Genomic DNA, 21,056 nt, shown 5'->3' with positions numbered 1-21,056 from the left:
TCTCACACAAATGCCATCAGACGGCTACCATAAAGCAAAGCCTATTCATAATACTGCCTTTCTAACACATGGCACATATATGGGGCTACACTAATAATAATTGCACATCTTTAATCGAGCTTCTTACTAATGTTACAAACGTAAACACATTATCATTTTGGCTGTCGTGAAGCAAATAATTCCCAAGCATTTTCTATATGCGTACAGTCTGTGCACTTGCACATCCGGTCCAGTTGGTGGCGGTATTTCATCTTGTGGTATGTCATGAAAAGGGAGCCGTCATTTCCTTTATACGCCATTTTATGTCTGCTAATGTTTGCGTAGTGTCTCGTTGTGCTGTTTGCTAATCGGCTGGTAAAAAATTTAAATCATGGGCAGAAAAAAGAAGAAGCAGATGAAGCCATGGTGTTGGTATCCTTTTTGATAAACGCTTGTGCTGTTAATGTTTCAGTTAGTTGGTTTATTGTAAGGAATTTGCTCACTTCCTGTTAACGGTTGGCTAATGCATTGTTCGCGTGTTTCTCTGATATAAAGGCCGTGTTTCAAACACCTGCTAAGCTGCTCACCAAGACCACGTTTTTGGATACCGATACGGTTTATATATTTGTAGGTTTTGTGGCACAGCACACTTAGCGTTATTTGATTTATGTTATAAATAGCGATGGTTGCTCGGTTGAACTTGTGGTGTTGATTAATCATGCAGATAAACGAATTTATTTTTCATTTACTTGCTAGTATTTTCACTACCATGTTATTGCACAATTATTAAACATTTTTAGTAGATAATATCGTAATATTTGCAAGTTGTAGTAAAAAACAATTAAGTTTGATAATCAATTAACGTTAATTGTTTCTTCTGCATTGTTGTGGTAAGTTACATCGTTGTCAAGTTGATTTTCTACGTTATTGTTATTTCTCGCTGAGTATATTTGACTTTAACTGCAAATGCAGGTATTGTAACAGGGACTTTGACGATGAAAAGATTCTCATTCAGCACCAGAAAGCCAAACACTTTAAATGCCACATATGTCACAAGAAGTTATATACTGGTCCTGGTCTGGCCATCCACTGTATGCAGGTACGATGTTGTCATTTATGATGTGTACATTGTCTCAAATTCAGTTTAGTTTACATCCAGCGTTCTTTTTTGTTTGCTTAAGGTTCACAAAGAAACTATTGATGGTGTCCCCAATGCGATACCTGGAAGAACTGACATAGAATTGGAGATCTATGGAATGGAGGGTATTCCCGAAAAAGACATGGATGAGAGGAGACGTGTCCTTGAACAAAAATCACAAGGTATCACATTAAAGTGCTCTGTGTTACTTCTCTCTTGTTTTTTTGGAGTCCAAGCAGAACACAACGTAACTTTATTTCCATGCTTTGTGTAACAGATCAAAAGAAAAAACAGAACCAAGATGACTCGGACGACGACGATGATGATGAAGAGGCTGGACCCTCCTTCCAACAACCAGCAGCATCAGCGCAGCCTCAGGCCGCTTACACGCCTATGACACAGCCGGGAATGGCCCCTGTCCCAGCACCGGGAATGCCACCTGGAAGCTACTCAGGTGTGCTGTATAACAGTTAGTACATTGAATTAAATTACTTAAATTAACATTAACTTTTCATAATGCATTTAGTTCGTTTATAAGAAATTACAAACCTTTGCATATTTAAGCGAGAAGGATAGTTCTGTTTTTACACATAAGCAAGAGTCCACAAATAATTTTTGTAGTTTGTATGTATAGGTCACGCATTTGTTTCATTTAAACTGCCAATAATTTTCTAGAATCTGTGCATGCGTTCTACTTCACACACATCCCATAAAGATACAGTATAGACACGTGAAGTATGTTGTGTTTGCAATCATGCACGTATGCGTATCTGCGATTTCTCTCAATAAAAACCCCACATGTTCATTTTTGTTTATGATAAGATCAATAACTAGTGCTTGATGTGCAGTCCTAATATGCTGTTAAATGATCTCCGTGTTGGTGTTTGAACCCACGTGTCTGATCAATAACTTGTTGTTGTATGACGTGCATCCTCACAATGACATGCCCCTTACGGCATTGTTTCTGCCTTTTATTCACACGTGATGGGTTCAGTTTTATTACAGCAATTAGGTCTGTCAAACGATTAATCGCATGCAAAATGAAAGTTTGTATTTGCATAATTTGTACTGTATGTAATTATTATGTGTGTATATATATTTTTAAATACACGCACATGCATGTATACATTTAAGAAATGTTATATATATGTACCTGCCATTTATTAGCCCTAGTAACAATACAGAATATCCCATGTAAAGAAAAGGGATTTGATGTTAGGCCTTGTATATTTATTATGTCTCTTATTGGCTGCTTGTACAGGAATGCCCCCAATGATGCCTGGTGTTCCCCCGATGATGCCAGGCATGCCCCCTGTTATGCCAGGAATGCATCCAGGGTAAGTGTTTATAGTGTCTGTATCTTTGGCCTAGTCCACACGGACACGGGTATGCACGGTTTTTTCCTCCCAAAAAATCCTGTCCACACATGCTCAGTTTAAAAGAAATTTGAAAAGGCAAAAACACGCTATCAACCGCTTTCAAGAGCATACCACACCAGCAAGTGGCGATATAACCCAAATTGTTAAGCCACCTTGGCCAATCAGAAGCCTAACAAAACATCGCAAGGCAAAAACCCTGGTTTTACTGTCTACACGACAACACTGCAACCGCGTTTCTTAAAATCCTCACCCTGGCAGGGGTTTTCAAAAATCTTTGGTTTATGTGCCCTGATACTGCGTTTTCGTGTGGACGAACAGCCGAACCGCGCAAAAAAAGAAAGTCACGGTTATAAAAATACCTGTGTCCGTGTGGACCAGGCCTTTATGTAATTCATCAAAGTCAAATCTTTTTATTCTTTAGCTTGCCCAGTGTTAATTATCCTTTGCTACATTGTAATCAACAGCATGATGCCAATGGGTGGAATGATGCCACCCGCACATGGAATGCCACCCATGATGCCAGGCATGCCACCAGGTACCTAAACTTCAAGTTTACTGTTATGATATAACCGGTTATTGTTTGTTGATTATTTGTCATTGTTCTGGTCAGGAATACCACCTCCAATGGGCCCTCACCCTGGCATGCCCCACATGGCTCAGGCCCCTCCCACCGCCACCAGGCCAGCAGTGCCTGCCGTCACAGTGCCCGCACCACAGCCGGGTGTCTCCAAACCACTCTTTCCCAGTGCGGGACAGGTAGCCCCTCCTTCCCTCCCTTATTTTGGCCAGCTGTCGTGTTACAACTTCGAAAAAAGAAACAATCGTCTTAAAAATATCACTTCATGCTACTGACGTTGTTCTTCTCAGGGCTTCAGAACTGCTGCTCCTCCTAGGCTTAATATAGTTTATGAGAGCTTTGGTGAGCAGCAGTCCTTCGCAGATTAAACAGCTGAGGTTCTTTACTCTGTGCTCTTTCTTCATGCTGCAGATGGGGACTCGAGCTCCAAGCACAAGCTCAGCCTCCTCCAGTCTGGACACTTTGTCAGCATCCTCTAAACCGCTGTCCCAAGTACGCAGCAGCTCGCTGATTGATAGAAGTATTAATGGCATGCAACAGCAGACAGAGCTCAAGCTGCCTCCATTAGTATAATTGACCTGGCTCTAGATCGGCTGCTGTAGTGCTGTAGGAAAAAAGATTTGAGGCAGAGAAGTGATAGATTGCTTTTTTTCTCTCCTTTAAATCCAGTGTTTTTTTTCCTGTTCATTAGTTCAAATAAATATACAGTGGCCCCAGACTGTATTTGGACACTTTGATGCTACACCATTTTGCATCTTACTAATTTAAGCTTAGTAGATGTACAAAGTTGATTCTCATAGTTTTTAGTTAAGCTAGTTAACCGCAGGAAGACTAGTTCACATTAACAAGCATCACATTAACTTTTGACAGTCAGAGAGTGTCCAAATACATTTTAATATTTAATTTTGTAAACTTAATACTTAGCAAACTTTGTTTTGTGAAATCTTTTGCTATGTGTGTCTTTGCTGTGTCATTAATATTAATGCAGCTTTGCTTGATTTTAAAAAATATGAATGTGAAGAAATTCCTACATTTTCTTGTGTATGTCTTGGATCGCAAAATATTTTTGAGGGCCACTGTATGCAGTTTTTGCTTTTGTTGCGACGAGTAGTTAAGATGCACTTAAAGGGACACTTCACCCATTTGCATTAAGCTTTGTATAGTTAGAACCCCAGTCATGTTTTTGAATGGTCGTGCATCATTTCCTCAGTTGCAGCTGAGACAGGAAAAATACAGATTTCAGTGTTGCACTTCCTTCTTTCAATGATGTAAAAATCATCATTTTGCATCATTGAAAGAAGGAAGTCCAATATCTTTGTTGAGGGGGTGAAACTACAAACACCCTTTTTCTCGGTCAAATAGGCACCAAATTCTAAATGCATGTTACATTTCGACTACAAATATGACACACTTTCAGTAAAGATTAATGTTTATATTGGTGAAATGCTCCTTTAACAGTAGCCGTTATGTGTACCATCGGGTTTCACTGAATGTGGCTAATCTGCACTGTTGTCCTTCTACAGGTTCAGCAGGCTGTTACAGGCGCAGCGACGAGCTCCTCTGCCCCTCCTTCTGTTGTCCCCAAACCCACATTCCCAGCCTATACTCAGTCCTCCTCTTCTCCTGCTAACACTAGCAGCACCGTGGCCAAACCAGGCACCCCAATCACAAGTAAGCCGGCCGCCCTCACCACCACTAGTGCAACCAGTAAGTTGATCCACCCTGATGAAGATGTGTCACTGGTAAGTGTTTGTTACTATGGTTAACTTGTTCAAAGTAATTTTGTCTGGAATAACAGCTAAGTGACTGCTTTTCTCTGTTTGATATACCAGTGTTTCTTTTTCAAACTGTTAAGTGCCCCTGTGTTTATCTAACCATCCTGTCTGCTTTGCATTATGTGTTTGACAGGAGGAATTGCGTGCCCAGCTGCCTCGCTACCAGTGTAAGATCCCTAGCACGGGACAGGCTCATGTGTCTTCCCCACCAGTCGCAGCAATGGGAAGCGTGTTGACACCTCAGCAGGGCATTCCTGCGCAACAGCCAGGTGTTAGGCATCCCATGCAAGGTATTGTTTTTTTATCCACTTGTTAAGTCATGACATAAGGAGTACCATTTCTGGGTCCAAGCCTTTATGAGCACCGTTTACTCATTTTAATCATTTTTGTAAATTCTCGCAGTACACTACATTCGCCCAGTGTTGGGTAAGTTACTCAAAAAAAGTAATAAATTACTAGTTACTAATTACATCTTCAATCATGTAATTAGATTACTTTACAAATTACTCTCTCCAAAAAGTATTTAATTACTTATTACTAATTACTTTCTAAATCCTATTTAGTACATCATACAAGGATAGGCTTGAAATAGCTTGAAGAAATAATATATAAAATATATTAATTATTCTGGTCCCACTTTAGGGTCCAATTCTCTATATTAACTATTAACTACTTTTGCCTCAATATATTCCAACTACTGCTTATTAATACTAAAGAAGTTGTTAATTTTAAGTATTGGTAAAAATGGGGAGGGTTAAGGACGTATAATAAGGTTTTGCAGAATCGGGCATTAATATGTGCTATTACGTGTTAATAAACAGCCAGCATCTCAATAATATTAATGCTAATAATCAACCAGTTAATAGTGAGAATCGTAAACTTAAACCATGTTAAATCCACTATTGTATTATAGTATTCACATAATTGCTTTAGAGTCCATACACAGTATTTAGTTACATCAGAAGTAACTGTAATTAGATTACAAGAAAAGTAAGAGTAATCCCTTACTTTACTTTTTCAAGGGAAAAGTAATTAAATTACAGTAACTAATTACTTAGTAACTAGTTACACCCAGGGGTTAAATTGGGATTTGTTATGTGGGGGGGCTCTGCGGGGAGGGTACTTTAAGGGGTAACATGTTTAATACTGATGACAGCAAAGCCACTGGTGTGTTTTAATGACATTCTGGACCTCTGATAGGATTTGATAAGTTTCAACTTTAAATCTGTGCCAGAGATTGACCACAAATATTTTATATAGTGTCTGAATTTTAAATTATGCAAATCTATGAGTTTGACACCCTATATCCATTTGTTGCACATGTCATTATGCACAATTGATCAAACTTTAAATGAAGTAAAAGGAATCAACCTCCTTGAATAATTCTATATGCATAAGATAGGCTACCCAAAAAGATTAAATTAACAAGAAAAGGTACAACACACAGTACTGTATCATCAACATGTCTAATAAATTAGCAATAGAGATTCCCTATGCTGGTCAGCAGCTAAAACAATCGTAAGGTTTGATTTGTGTAATCAAAATACATAAATGTATTAAACTATACAATGAGTTATAAGCAGTGTTATCCGGTTAACATACTGTAATTAGATGAGTGACATACATACTTTAGTCCTTAACACGTTTCTAGTCTTCTATTAAGTTTCCTCGACGTGGGCACCATTATTACCTCTCTCACGCTCTCTCTCTCTCTCTCTTGTCTCTACAATGTCAAATGATCCTGTGTGAAAGCGCGTTCTTGAAGTTCATGAGTTTTTTCGCTCGAGTTGCATAACTTGCGCGAAGACGCGTTTAAAAGGAAAAGCGCGTGTTTCCGCGGCAATTGCGCCGCCCAATTCGCGTCATTTGTATTGCCCCGTGCGAGGACGCCTCTGATTGCATCTTTGCATTGACTTTGTATGTAACCTACTCGCGCAAATCGTTGAACTTGCGTTGGTGAGTATGCCCCATAATGAATGGAAACACATTATTCCCTTTGCGTCGGTGCACACGCACCAGCGCAGCGAGTACACACGCACAAGCACAGCGGGTACACTGGCACGAGCAGAGCGAGACCTTCAGCCTATGTGCCGGAGCTTAGCCCCGGACGGCCCCGGCCCAATTTAAACCCTGGTACACCCAACACTGCATTCGCCAGGCTCACAGCATCTCGGATTTCAATATTTAAAGGGGACCTACCATGAAAATTTGACTTTTTCCATGTTTAAGTGCTATAATTGGGTCCCCAGTGCTTTTATCAACCTAGAAAATGTGAATAAGAACAACTCAGTAATTTAGTTTTGATAAACCATTCTCCACAAGCATGTGAAAAAATTGGTCATCGAAATTTGGCTCCCCTGGTGATATCAGAAGGGGATAATGCCACCCCTTAATCTGCACTATCAAACCATGCCCCTGCCATTTAGTACAGAGATAAGCTCTTTGGCATGTTAAAAGACACACCCAAAACGGCACATTTTTGCACACACCTACAAAGTGGCAATTTTAACTTGCTATAATAAATTATCTATGTGGTATTGTGAGCTAAAACTTTACATATGTACTCTGGGGACACCACAGATTTATTTGACATCTTAAAGTCTTGTGAAATGTCCCCTTTAAGCGATTTCATAAAGACAAACCACTGTCTGGTCAATAGAGGTTTTAAGTGGTTTAAGAAAGTTTTAAAGCGCAATGTGAGTAAATATTAGAATTGTTTGTTGTTTGCTTAAGCATTTGATAAAGCGCTTTGACCCAGAAGCGGTGCTGTTCAACAGAATTAAGGGGACATACCATTTTTTTTTAAAATTGCTCATTTTCCAGCTTCCCTAGAGTTAAACATTTGATTTTTACCGTTTTCGAATCCATTCAGCTGATCTCCGGGTCTGGCGCTAGCACTGTTAGCATAGCTTAGCACAATCCATTGAATCTGATTAGACTGTTAGCATCGCACTAAAAAATAACCAGAGTTTTGATATTTTTCCTATTTAAAACTTAACTCCTCTGCAAGTTACATTGTGTACTAAGACAGACAGAAAATTAAAAGTTGCGATTTTCTAGGCCGATATGGCTAGGAACTATACTCTCAAACTGGCGTAATAATGAATGACCTTGCTGATACGGACTACCGGCACATCTGGGAACTTGACTGTAAATTTCGTCACCGCCCCTTTTCGGGGGATAAAAAGCAGCGCTTCCATTGGCTTCCATTCAGGGTAGCGGAACAAAGCAACGTTTTTACACAGCCGGCAGGCGTAAATAACTTATGAAATCACTCAGATTAAACATGTTGAGTATTTATCTGTCCATCCTGCCTGCCATAGAGCGCGAAAGGTACATTAACACATTTAATTTGGTCAATATAAAAACATGTCCCTTTCATTCTCACAGCGTCAAATTTTGTGTAACATCGCCATCCAGTGATTGCTGGAAATATCGCTAAGCCAGTTAGTTGTATGGCTGGACGGAAGTCATTACTCTAAATATAAAGACATAATAAATAAATACGAAGTAACTTTCAAATACGAAATCATTCACTTGCTTCCCTGTTGACTCGATGAGGTACGAGTAAATGTCCGGGTAAGACACCTCTGGCCAATAGGGAGCGTTGTTACACAAATTTGATGCTGGGAGAATGAAAGAGACATGTTTTTATATTGACCAAATTAAATATGTTAATTTATCTTTCGCGCTCTATGGCAGGCAGGGTGGACAGATAATTACTCAACATGTTTAAGCTGAGTGATTTCATAAGTTATTTACGCCTGCCGGCTGTGTACGAAGGTTGCTTTGTTCCGCTTTTTTCAATGGAAGCCAATGGAGCGTCTAGTGCGATTTCCCCCAAAAGTGGGCGTAAACCTGTTCAGAGACATTCTATGACGTTGCGCCGGTTGTGCGTATGTAACATGGCTGCAGCAGGCGTAGTGATATTACGCACTGCCCAAAAATAGTCCTCTTGGTTTCTTCTAATAGCAGGGGACTATTTTCAGTATATCAGTATGCCTGCTGCAGCCATGTTACTGCAGCAAGGTCCTTGATTATTTTGAGAGTTTAGTTCCTAGCCATATCGGCCTAGAAAATCGCAACTTTTAATTTTCTGTCGGTCTTCATACATGATGTAACTACAGAAGAGTCAAGTTTTAAATAGGAAAAATATCGAAACTCTTTGGTTATTTTTTAGTGCAATGCTAATGGTCTAATCAGATTCAATGGATTGTGCTAAGCTATGATAAAGTGGTAGCGCCAGACCCAGAGATCAGCTGAATGGATTCCAAAACAAAAAAAATCAAATGTTTAACTTTATGGGAGTTAGGGATGTTCACATTGACCGTTTAACCGTTAACCGAAAGTTAGAATTTATGACCGATTAACATTATCAGTTAAAATAAAAAAAAATTGTTAATACATGGTGCGTGTCGTCATGAGCCGACAGACATTTCGCCACTTTTCTATCTTTAATTTGTGAATGTCCTGTAAATGACACAAATGATTGCTGCCCTAACGGTCTGATAAAGTAATAATTTGTATGAGAAATCATTTGTATGCGTGTTTGGAAGCGCGTCTCCGCGCAAGATGACGCGGTCCGTCTCGCGCACATCCGGACAGACGTTCGCTGATGGCCTCTGACCCTAACCATAAACATCTAGCTCTTTTTGCAAAAACGGAGAAAGACGACGCAAAACCAAAACTTTCTGAAAAGCGTCCTGCTTTAGAAATGACCACTGTGGTAGATGAAACGGAGACAATCTGCCCTTTGGATATTAATCCACTGGACCGATCGCGTGCTTTTTAATAAGGTAATGTTGCGTGAATATCTGAATGTATGAATCCTGGTTCTGTTGTTGATCTGTCGCTGCTGTTTGCAGGTTCAAATTAAATGTTTTGTTTTTACTAGTTCACAGACAACCGTCAACTGTATTTTTACTCAATGACAATTTCATATTAAAATCTTATAAGTTAACGGTTAATGTTCGGTTTAGAAGCTACGTTTGTCGGTCAGGAAAATTAACTGATATGAGCATCCCTAATGGGAGTGGAATGTCCCTTTAACAAGCAAATATGTATTGTATTGTATTTATTGGAGACTATGAGTAATGTAAAATAGACTAGTTTATGGAGTTTCTGGTTTTAAACATGACCAATTTCTTTTTTTCACAGGGCCATATGGGGCTCCGCCCCAAGGTGTGTCTGGATATGTCCCTGGAGGGATGCCTCCCTATGGGCAAGCGCCGCCCATGGTACCTCCTTACCAGGCCGCTCCCCCTCGGCCCGCCCTAGGCATGAGACCTCCCGTAATGTCTCCCGGGGGCCGATATTGAAGCGTCAGCACTGGTCTACATTAGGTTTGGTGATTCAACCATTTTACCATCTAGTGGCGTGCTTTTCAATCCAGATCAGTTGCTAAAACCGTAATAGTTCTTGTGCAGTGAGAGGAGATGGATAAACTCTGTAACGCATGGGACTTTGATTTTGCTCAAAGTTTTTTATTTAGACACCTACACTTGGTTGCAGATCATACAGCTTTGGCTTTTTTCTCATGTTTTGTTTAGGTTTTTAGAAGTGTAGTAAATATGGTTCGTATTAATTTGAAGCGGCTGGAGTTTCGTACAGCACCTTTATCAAGGCAAGTCACTGTAAATATACTACTGTACTAAAAGTGTGAAGCCTTCGCAGCACCCATAGGTGCTGTTGGACTTCATGTCCCCAGCTTTGCTTGGTGAGGGCTTCAGATAGATGTGACTGTTGGGTGTATTTTTGTATGTCTGCTCGTCTACATTTACAGTGTTCTCTCTCTATAGGGCAAATAACATAAAGAACTCCTGTGAATGCTATCTGTATTGTTCTATAATGAATTGTAATAAACTGTCTTGAAATCTAATGGCTGTTTTTTCGTGAGCAAGTGCAGGACAACCCCACAAGGTTTGTACTACGAATGACTCGCATGATGAATGTTACTGTATGTGTGCGTGGAATGAAAGCTGTGTGTTTGCCGTGTGCTGGATTGTTTTTATGGGTATAAGGAAGCGAGAATAATAGTTGAAGGACAAGTTCGGTATTTTACACTTAAAGCCCTGTTTTCGGATTGTTTGTGATGAAATAGAGCGGTTTTGACTGAAGTTTCGACGTGTGGTGGTGCCCCGAGAGTTTTCGGGTGTTTGTTGTTTCGCCTCCCACCTCTGCAGTGGCTGCGTGGGTGCACTGGAGCAATCCTTCCTGGAGTGCATTGGACTTTCGTTTGCAGGGGCGTGGGGCTCACCGAGTGGTCGGGGGTGTTCACTGATGTGCTAAAACAAAAATCGCTGCAAAAGACGCATTCCAACAGGTTTTATCGTAGTTTTTGTCCAACTCCATTGACTTGTATTAGATGTGCTGTGAGGTCAGTATTACTCTGCGCCGGGAACTTTGTTTCTATTCTTGCAATTGGCAAAGGTGGATTATCGCCACCAACTGGGCTGTAGTGTCTATTATTCAAGCTCTCAACGGAAGAATATACGGGTGTGAGGCGTTTGGAAAAATAGGTCCACAAGTTTACAACGAATGCTAAAACACCTGTTGGAGGGCATCTTTTGCAGCGATTTTTGTGTGAGCGTGTCGGTGGGCACCCCTGGCCACTCGGTGGGTTTCACGTCTTTGTGGATGAGGGTTTGGTGCATTTTGGGAGGGATTGTTCCAGTGCACCTGTGCACCCATTGTGGAGGTGGGGGGTAGAACAACGGATGCCCGAGGATTCTCGGGGCAGCATCGTGTGTCGAGATTTCAGTCGGGGCCTTTCTGTTTCATCATAAACAATCTGAAAAAAATGTAAAATACCGAACTTGTCCTTTAACGGAAATGCCGGCAGCTGTGTTTGATGTAACTGCCATCTGGGTTCTTTTATAATCAAGTCAAAGGCATGGTTCACCCAAAAATGAAGGTTTTGTCGTCCTTATTTACTCACACTTATCTGTATACATTTTCAATCTGAAGCCCCATTGACTTGCGTAGTATGAAAAATAATACTTTGGAAGTCAATGGTGCTTTTGATTGATTTGGTTATATCTTCCTTTGTGTTCATCAGAAAAAATAAATTTATACGGTAACTAGGGCTGGGCAAAAAAAATTTATTTTTCGATTAATCTTTTTTTTTTTTTAAATGTGGTCGATTCAAAATCGATTCTCAAAGAGCATAATCTATTTTTTTATTTCATATTTATTTCTACAAACATTTGAACGTAAGATTAACGTTAATCGAATTACTAGTCGTCTTTACTAGATGTCATTCTCTTTTTTGCCTTGCGCGATGTTACCAAGGAGCGAGAGGTGAGCCTGTCATTCATTCATTTAGTGCTTAAAATGACCGTTTCAGGTGCTTCATCAACGGTGATGCCACCTTCACATAAAAAGTCAGAGGTATGGAAGTATTTTAGATTTCGCAAGCAAGACAGCGACAATAGTGTTGTGGCTTTTAATTTCTTTTTATCAATTACCCACTTGTAAACTGCTGTTCACTGTTCTTTTTTATTAATATAGTATTTGTATTAAATCTATATTCATTGAGTTGAATCGAGAATCCAGTATAAAAAGCGGAATCGAAAATTGAATCGAGAATCGAAATCGAATCGATTTGATAGCTTGTGAATCGAAATCGAATTGATCTGGAACATCTGAATCGATACCCAGCCCTAACGGTAACAACATAAGTGCGAGTGGGTGATGACGACAGGGTTTTCATTTTTGGGTGAACTATGCCTTTAATAAATTTTAAGGGGTAATATCACAAGGAATTAATTCTTATAAATTGTTTCAAAGAAACTAAGTTTTTTTTTTTTACATACGGTAATATCTTAACACTTCATCCCCAGTAAAACCACAAATATTGGACAAAGATGCAAAAACATCTCATTGTGAAATCTTTGGATTTAAAGTCAACACTCAAAATGCCTTAACTTGTATACATCATTAAAGGTTATTTGGTGTTCAGATACTTAACCCGCCTCATTAGACCTATCCAGTCATGAAGTTAATACCCAAGGTATTAGGAGAATTACTATAATTACTGAACACCAGAAAAAACAACGCTAATAGTAAAACAGAAAGTGTGGCAGAAACTCTCTAATAAATTATTTCTGTCCACATTAAGGCATATTTGACTGTGATTTTCAGAAGGTAATGGGTGAGGAAGTGAGTGTAGTTCACTGTGGTTGTTTTCCTAAACTGAGGATTTCTCTTCTCCTTGTAGCAATGCCATGGGATTTGCTGAGGCAGAGTCTCAGTGTTGCCCTGCACAGGCTGAGGCAAGTCTCACATTTTCTCTATCTATATTTTCTGTACTCGAGGGGCCTCACAGCCTTGTGGCTGTTGGATACAAGTGTCCCCAAACTTTAGGCAGGTTTGGTGATGCCCCTCGATTTTGTTAAATTCAGGGGATTTCGCTTAACTAACTCTAATAAGTAGTTTTACCTAACATGTTAGATATACACAACCGGGTTATTTATTTTTAACTTGACATATTAATCATGCTATCGATTACCACATTATAGGGATCCAGTCATGCAGGCAACACTGTAACTGCTTTAAAAAAAGTTTCATGTTCCCTTATGATACTGGTGTGGTGCAACTGCTAACTGATCTATGCAATGTAACGTGAGATGTGTTTTGTATACTCCCCCATAAAAATTGACTTGCACTTAACCGCAACTAATAAACAATCCCTCCAAATTGGACACCTCCAGCTCGATCTGAAGTACCAAAAAGAGTTTCTGTATCAGCAGTCCTTATGAACATTGTTCTTGTCAAATCCTACAGGTTGCTTTGCTGCCCGGCTTCACTTGTAATGTAGGTGCGTTGTTTCTCTTTCATTTTTACAAACTGAAAGTAAGTTAAAGTGTAGTTTGTGGTAATCGACAGCATGTTTCAGATGCTGTCCACAGGCATGAGCAAGTTAAAAATAACTGCAGTATTGTTTAACTTGTTCCTATGCTGCTTTTTAAACAGCATACTAAAATTTCCTGCTAAATACTATTTGATTAATTCTTTAACTTATTTTACAAATTCTTCTGCTTATTGGAAGATACAGCTCAGATTTCCCTTCAATGATGAGTTTTGCGGAGGTTGGTGGACTCTACTTTCTTTGTTTATCTGAAAGATCCTCATCCACAGTTCGTGTGAAACCACAGAGAGGTTTATTTCAGATTAGGATAAGCATTTCCTCAAACATCGCAAGTGCTGCCTGTTTGTTGCTATTATGTGCTCTTGTCCCATCTGTTTCTTTTGTCTGTCTAGCTTTTACTGTTCTTAACCTTGGATTCTAATAAGGTTTTCAGGACTCTTTGTACAGGTTAGTTTACTTGAGATTAAATATGTATTCACCCACTGTTTGTATGTGGTGATTTGGTTAAAAAAAGGTATGTGATTTTTCTTCTAGCTTTGTGTCAGCTGATTTTCTGACTGGTCTTCGTCCAGGTTTTTCTGATTATTTTTTGTCATTCCTTGAGTCACCTTTTAAGAGGAAAACGATGCAAATGTAAGCAATTTAATATTTCTTTATTTGCCAGTAGAGTGCAGCACAGACAAAGTCAATAAAAGTTTTAACAAATACAAAATTGTAGTGTGATCCTTTACTTCATAATGTTTTTCCTCCTTTTTGTGGCTGCTACAAAGTCTGTCTGTAAATGCAAAGACTTTTTTCTATATATTATTGTAAATATTGATAATAAAATCAATAGTTAGAAACGTGGTTATAATAACTACAATAGGAAAAACATCTAGGAGTATGAATTATGGAGATGTGGACTTCAGTCTGCCTAAAATGATCAGTGGTATTGTTAGTCAGTAAATCTATATCTTAAACACTGCACCTTATTACTACTGTGATGGATAAGTGTGACTATTGTGTCTGTCTGACGAGTTTCCTGTGTTAAGGTGAAGTTCAGTACCAATGAGAAGTATCACAGTCTTTGTACTAGAAATAGCAGACTAAACACCTGCGTGGAGATTATAAACCCGTTTAAACATCATGAGAGCCTTAATGTGTCTTGGGATTTTATTGGAACACATTTTTGGTAAGTTAATATGAATGTTTTTTTAAACGTGCTTGCATGTATAGCATCTGCTTTTTAGGATGAACTGAAGTACAAACGGTCACAATATGCCAATCACATTTCTCATTGAATATAATCTAACAATTTGCATTAGAATTTGTTTTGTTTTGTTTTAAGGTATGCAAAAATTATGGCCAACAAGTTTTGTAGGTTGAGCCTAGCATATAGCATCTTGTCTGACTTGTACATAAAAAATTCAAACGAAAATGCATCTGTAAATTTCTTGTAAATTACCTTTTTTTAGTTTCTTATGTTTAGGCTTCGTAATTTCATGTTACTGGCAATGAATAGGTTAATGAAAATGAAATGCGTTGTTTTCACAAATGTCACTTTAGTAATTTTATTGTAATTTAACAAATTTAACTGTATTTAGTTGCAAAACCCTCTTGCTTGGTTTCCCAGACAGGGCTTAACACTTACTTAAAGTGTTGTCTTGATCAAAAACGACTTCCTGTGACGTATCTTAATATATTTCAGTGCGAGAGTTGTCGTCTCTCAAGATGCACACCAGTAATGCTTATTTAAAAAGTATGCTTTTAAAAATGACTTGGCCTCCTAAGACACATGTGGACATTATTATTTTTTTTTTTGCACCATAATACTTAATTCTGTGTAACTGGAACCTGTTGTACACAAACATTGACAAATACACTGCTTCATGTACTTCGAAAACAATTTGGTGGTTATATTTATTGGTTCTTCCTAACCCGAAAATAGCTGGTAGAAATCTGAAAAAAGACAAACCAAAACTCGGGTCTTAAGACGTTAAATATCCTAGTTTAACAAAGTCCTGGTTTAAGATAATCTATGTGAGTGTATGCAAGTTTTTTGGTAAAAAATTCCACTTCTAAATAAATAAATTGGTAAACAATCGCAAAATCACTAAAGACGCAACTGGAAACGATTGGAAATTATGCAAGGCAAAGTTTAAAAATGAAGAAACTGAAGCACCCATTAGGTGGTGCTGTTGTCCATGTGGCTGCCACAAACGGATTACGTTCAGGCCCAAGTTAAATGTGATTCACGTCCTCATTATTCATCTTTCCTGCACTTGAGGACGAAATGTTGGGTATATGTTTAGTTATTCATAATTAAAACGCATACATATATTTTAATTATGTGTATTTAGTGTTATTCATTAAATCGTTACTGTCCTTATACAAAATAAAATATAATCCCAATACTATTGTAAATATCACCATAGAGATATTTAATAGTATCAATACTAACTATAATAATAATAATAATAACAAAATGTCCATAATGTTTGTAATAATAATAAGTAAATACATATTAGGATGAAACGGGTATTTCTGAATGGCAAGAGTCCGCAGCTCACGTGATCAAATAGCCTGCGCACGCATTCTGGCAACAGAAGTGGTGTTGTTCCCAGTGGTTCTAACGTGTTAGCAACTCAGAAAGTTTATTAAAACAGTTTCCCAGCATTAATGTATGGTTGTTGCGTTTGGTTGCACTAATATAATATACTAATATATACATATATGTACGGTATCTGGCAACTTTATTTTTGGCCATCTGCTAACGTCTTCTATCCACTCCACTATAGTACACGGATCTGGTATCTGTCTTGAAAAAGTTGATAAAGTCAACTTTTTAAAATAACTAACTTTGTCTGTGTTGCTTCACTGCTGATTCTTGTCATACCGGTACTTCCGTTGCCTAAATGCGCGCGCATACGCTGCAACGTCATCATTGTGTACAAACAGTAAAAGGGTCTAATGAAGGGAATGTATTTGATGAACATTTGATGAGGGGGTGTTTAGCGGCTCTCATATTTAAACAAATCAACATGTTGCTTTATGTATAGTACACATACAGTAGGCGATACAAAATAAATAACGGCATATTATTTTACAGCATCTCAAGATTTTCAGTACATTCAAAAGCTTGAGGGGGAATCGGCGGATATCATGTGTATGGCACAACAAAGAAAATCAAGACCATCACGTTTTTACATACGAAGGTTTTCATGTTCAGAAGAGATATTAAACATCACTGAAGATCGAGACATAAAGCAAGAGACTGAGAGACGCGTCAAGATCACTGGACATCAGCAAGACTCACACACTGTAAATGTGACACTCTTGAATTTAAGATATACCGACACGGGCCTTTACGTCTGTGAGTTCCTCCCAGAAAATCAACATGACCAGCCATTGGATAACGTGAATGTCTTTCTTCTTGTAAAACCAGGAGGTTAGTGGTCATCGATTAATTTTATAAATGTTTGAATAATTGAGTTTCAGACTTATGTTACACTGAGCATTAAATGTGTCTTTAAAGGGTTAGTTCAAACAAAAACTTTATTATTCATTATATCAAAGGGGACATTTCACAAGACTTTTTTTTTTTTAAAGATTTCAAATAAATCTTTGGTGTCCCCAGAGTACGCATGTGAAGTTCTAGCTCAAAATATCATATTTATTACAGCAAGTTAAAATTGCCACAGCAAAAATGTACCGTTTTTAGGTGTGTCCTTTAACATGCAATTGAGTTGATCTCTGCACTACAGAAATGGCTGTGTCATGGTTGGATAGTGCAGATTAAGGGGTGGTATTATCCCCTTCTGACATCACAAGGGGAGCCAAATTTCAATGACCTATTTTTTCACATGCTTGCAGAGAATGGTTTACCAAAACTAAGTTAATGGATTGTTCTTTTTCACATTTTCTAGATTGATAAAAGCACTGGGGACCCAATTATACAACAATCTCACGGCAAGTCGTGTTATAATTTTTGATTAATTTATTCGTGTTATGGACACAATTTTCCGCTTTTTTGTGCGTTTAGCACGAATGTTTTTTCCGTCTCAGTCAACACGAATTTCTATAGATGGTTTTTTGTGTTTGTGGCACGACTTTTATGCATTGTTTTCCTCATTGTTTTTCCTATTTTTCAATCATTGTTACTTGGGGTTGAGGTTAGATATGGGTTAGGGTGTAATTTTATGTATTTGTACAGGTTTTTCTTCTGATTTTAAACTATTTTCGCTTGGGGTTGGGGTTTGTGTTAGGATGTCTGAAATGTAACAAAAAGTGATTCTAACACCAACCCCAAGCGACAATGGTAAAGAAACATAAGAAAAAAACACGACATAAAATGACACCAAAAAGAAACTATTTGTGGAAGTTTTGTGTTGGCTGAGACAAAGGAGGACATTCGTGCTCAATGGCATGAAAAAAACCCAGAAAATTTTGTCCATGAACACGAATAAATTACTTAAATATTTTGTGACACACGACTTGCTGTGAGATTGGGTTGAATTATAGCACTTAAACATGATCAGATTTTCATGATATGTTCCCTTTAAGTGCCAATGTCTTTCTTTTACTCCTTAAGTAATCAGAACATTTTAAATAGGTTTTACATAACATTACAATTTATGTTTCCTCCCAAGTATGTTTTCTTGTATTTAAGGCACACACACTTTTAACTATATAACAATAAATGTGTCCCCGGGTTAAGGAAATTTTTTTATGGATATTTTTAATAAGAGGAATAATCTAAAATGAAATGGATACATCAGTCATATTGCCACTGTCACTGTTAAGTATCATATGACAAGCTTGATGCATTATGAAATAGTAGTTAAAAATAATAATAATGGGGAGTCACTTCTAAATGCTAAAAGTTGTTTAAATATAATTTACCATTTCAAAAAATTAACCAGTTTGAGGTGGAACTGTTCTGTTCCGTGAAATTCACTCCCAGACTCCATCCGCCCAGTTCCAGCCATGAATTTAAGACCACACATTATCATGACACAGTTATAGACATGACAAAACAGTTGTTTTATCCTGTATCATTTCCAATACTTTAATAATAAGCAGACTGCCATTATTGTTCTAAACCTCTATGAGTTTCTTTCTTCTGTCAAACACAAATTAAGGTTTTGATAAATGATGAACTGTTATGGAACATTCTGAATGACGACAAACTTGTCTTAATTTCTTAAGCGTCAACATAAAGTTAGGTTGTCTCAATATTTATGGATAGAGGTGAGCTCTCCATGCCAAACATTACAAACTTCCTTTATTGTAACCCACGCATTTCTTAGGATAACATTGACATTTGAATGTTCTCTTGCACTTCTCCTGACCTAGCTATGCACTTGCTATTGTTCAATAAACAGGGTGTCTGCTACAAAAGAAATAAAGAACTGTATTTCTGAATGTCACAGCAGGGTTAAAAAATATCAACAAATCTCATAAAAAAGAGTTTTTGCTATTGTAATAGAAAAGTGAGCATGTAGTCTCTGTGTCTGGTTCAGGTGATCTGTGCTCCTGTGAGACGCATTCACTGTTAATCTACATCATCTCACTAGCAGTGTGTTTGCTTCTGCTGTCAACCATCGCATTATCTGGAGCGTATTACGTAAGATCATTTATCATCACAGCTGGAAATTTAATTTAACATATATTATAATGTTGGTCAGAGCCTAACAAACATGCTTCAGTGCATTTAAACACATTCTTAAATTTTCTTTTTCTCAGAAAAACTTGAATGCACAACAAAAACTTCAATGTACAAATCCAGTTTACGAAGACATGTCAGCAAAAGGTATGCGAGCAAACCTCCATCAGGTCCCTCCTCAGGTCCACAGGCGAAGTAGCAGCAGCTTCCGTCTGGGTCAATATGAAGAATATACTGAAGAATCATAATGCATCGCTGAAGACGACAAATCAAGTTGAAAAAACCCAAAGATCTGACATATCAGTTTAATGGTCTATTCAATTTTGAGCTAAACAATATCTCAGCTATTCAGTATCAACAAATCTATGGTGTACACCAGAAAATAAAGCACAAAAGCTGTCACTTGGGCGGTACCTTTTGTACCTAAAGGATGCATATTGGTCACGCATGTAGATAACTCGCAGGTACATAATAGGACCTTTTAATGGGTATCATCCCAGTGACAGCTTTTGTACCTTTATTCTAACAGTGTAATTATTGTGGTCCTAGTCATTGTAGTATTTACAGACTTTCATGTAAAGATGGATATTACATAAGCACTGTAAAAATGCTTTTATAAAATTTAATCTGGCTGTAATTTGTCACCATCTTCTTTCTTAATTATCACCTTTACAAATAAAAAGCTGTTCATGGACATAAATTGTAGTTTTGTGCAACAAGTCAGTTAAAAAACAGATGTTGTACTCAAGATGTCTTTAATGAAGGAAACGCATGTCCATCACATATACAGATTAATATTTTAAAGTTTTATTTTTTTATTTTCACTGACATTTGGATACTAAAACTGAATAAATGCAACACATCAAAATGTAGCTGAATACCTTAACCCATTAACTGGGCAGTCCTTTTTGAGTGGGGGGTGGGGGTGGTGAAAAGGTGATGTACACCTTCAAATTAATATAAATGGCATTTTTTGGGTCTAGAAGCCTAATTATGGTCTTGTTTTAAAGACGACGCTTTAACGTTTTTTACGGAAGTGTCTGGAGGTGAAATATATATTTGTTTCATAGCAGTTTACATTTAAAAAAAATGCAATATAGTATTATTTTTAACACATAAAATTATTACGTTCCCAGGAACGTATACTTTTTTACAACATAAAATTATCAAAAAACTGAGGTTTGTGTTGGTTTGCTGCATACTCTTGTCACAAATTAATAAATGACAGTTACTGCATTATTATTACTGCTAAAAGGTTTTGAAACATGAAAACTACATTCTTAGGGGCCAGTCACACCAAAAGCGTTTATGGCAGTTGCAGGCGCCTTTTTTGAATGATATTCTATTGGCAGCGTTTGTGCGCTGTTTATGCGCGCCGAGCGCCTTGCGTTTTTTTGCCGCCTGCCGCGCAAGCGTTTTTGAAGGAGCACTGAGAGCGGAGAAGCGCCCGACGTCATTCGCATCTTTCCATTGTCCAATCGAATGAAGGGAGAGGCGGGCCTTACGTTGTGGTGAGGGAAGTTTACAGTTACTTTGAAGAACCGGACTCCACTCGCTCACTCTCTCCTGCGTGTTTGTGCACCTCTGACCCTCAAACAAGGTCAGAGCAAGCCTCCTCTTTTTAAAGTTTCTGCTAATATGACAGTTAACAGCAAAAGAGCTGTCATATTTGATTGACAAGACAGCTGACTCGGT

At 38.1% G+C, this 21,056-nt stretch overlaps 1 protein-coding gene across 13 annotated transcripts; it reads left to right on the top strand.

Moving 5' to 3' along the window:
- The first annotated feature begins 256 nt into the window (after positions 1-256).
- Positions 257-19,322, top strand: znf207a (zinc finger protein 207, a). Of its 13 annotated transcripts, XR_012359205.1 has the most exons (17): positions 257-411; positions 952-1,078; positions 1,161-1,299; positions 1,395-1,586; positions 2,379-2,454; positions 2,961-3,031; positions 3,107-3,252; positions 3,485-3,565; positions 4,597-4,815; positions 4,982-5,138; positions 10,006-10,471; positions 13,067-13,121; positions 14,110-14,164; positions 14,252-14,350; positions 14,749-14,888; positions 16,806-17,144; positions 19,219-19,322. XR_012359205.1 is itself a non-coding variant. In XM_055193462.2 (12 exons), exons 1-11 carry the CDS (start codon positions 371-373, stop codon positions 10,164-10,166), a joined length of 1,410 nt encoding a protein of 469 aa, XP_055049437.2. In that variant the 5' UTR covers positions 257-370; the 3' UTR covers positions 10,167-10,190; positions 10,398-10,726. The 13 variants fall into 13 exon arrangements, 5 of the variants coding, with proteins under 5 accessions (XP_055049437.2, XP_055049439.2, XP_055049436.2 ...); XR_012359207.1 differs by having other exon boundaries at positions 10,006-10,190; positions 10,398-10,471; positions 13,067-14,350; XR_012359204.1 differs by having other exon boundaries at positions 14,110-14,350.
- The last annotated feature ends 1,734 nt before the right edge of the window (positions 19,323-21,056 follow it).

This window comes from Misgurnus anguillicaudatus, chromosome 19 (genome assembly GCF_027580225.2).
Source record: "Misgurnus anguillicaudatus chromosome 19, ASM2758022v2, whole genome shotgun sequence".
Lineage (NCBI taxonomy): Eukaryota > Metazoa > Chordata > Actinopteri > Cypriniformes > Cobitidae > Misgurnus > Misgurnus anguillicaudatus.
The sequence above is the reverse complement of the archived record's forward strand: the minus strand, read 5'-3'. Positions and strand labels throughout refer to the sequence as shown.

Excerpts from the sequence above, each read along its gene's own strand:
- znf207a (XM_055193462.2), top strand. The coding sequence starts at position 371 with ATGGGCAGAAAAAAGAAGAAGCAGATGAAGCCATGGTGTTG. Across the intron at positions 1,587-2,378 it reads CTCAGGTGTGCTGTATAACA|GAATGCCCCCAATGATGCCT; the intron begins GTTAGTACATTG and ends CTGCTTGTACAG. Across the intron at positions 3,032-3,106 it reads GATGCCAGGCATGCCACCAG|GAATACCACCTCCAATGGGC; the intron begins GTACCTAAACTT and ends TGTTCTGGTCAG.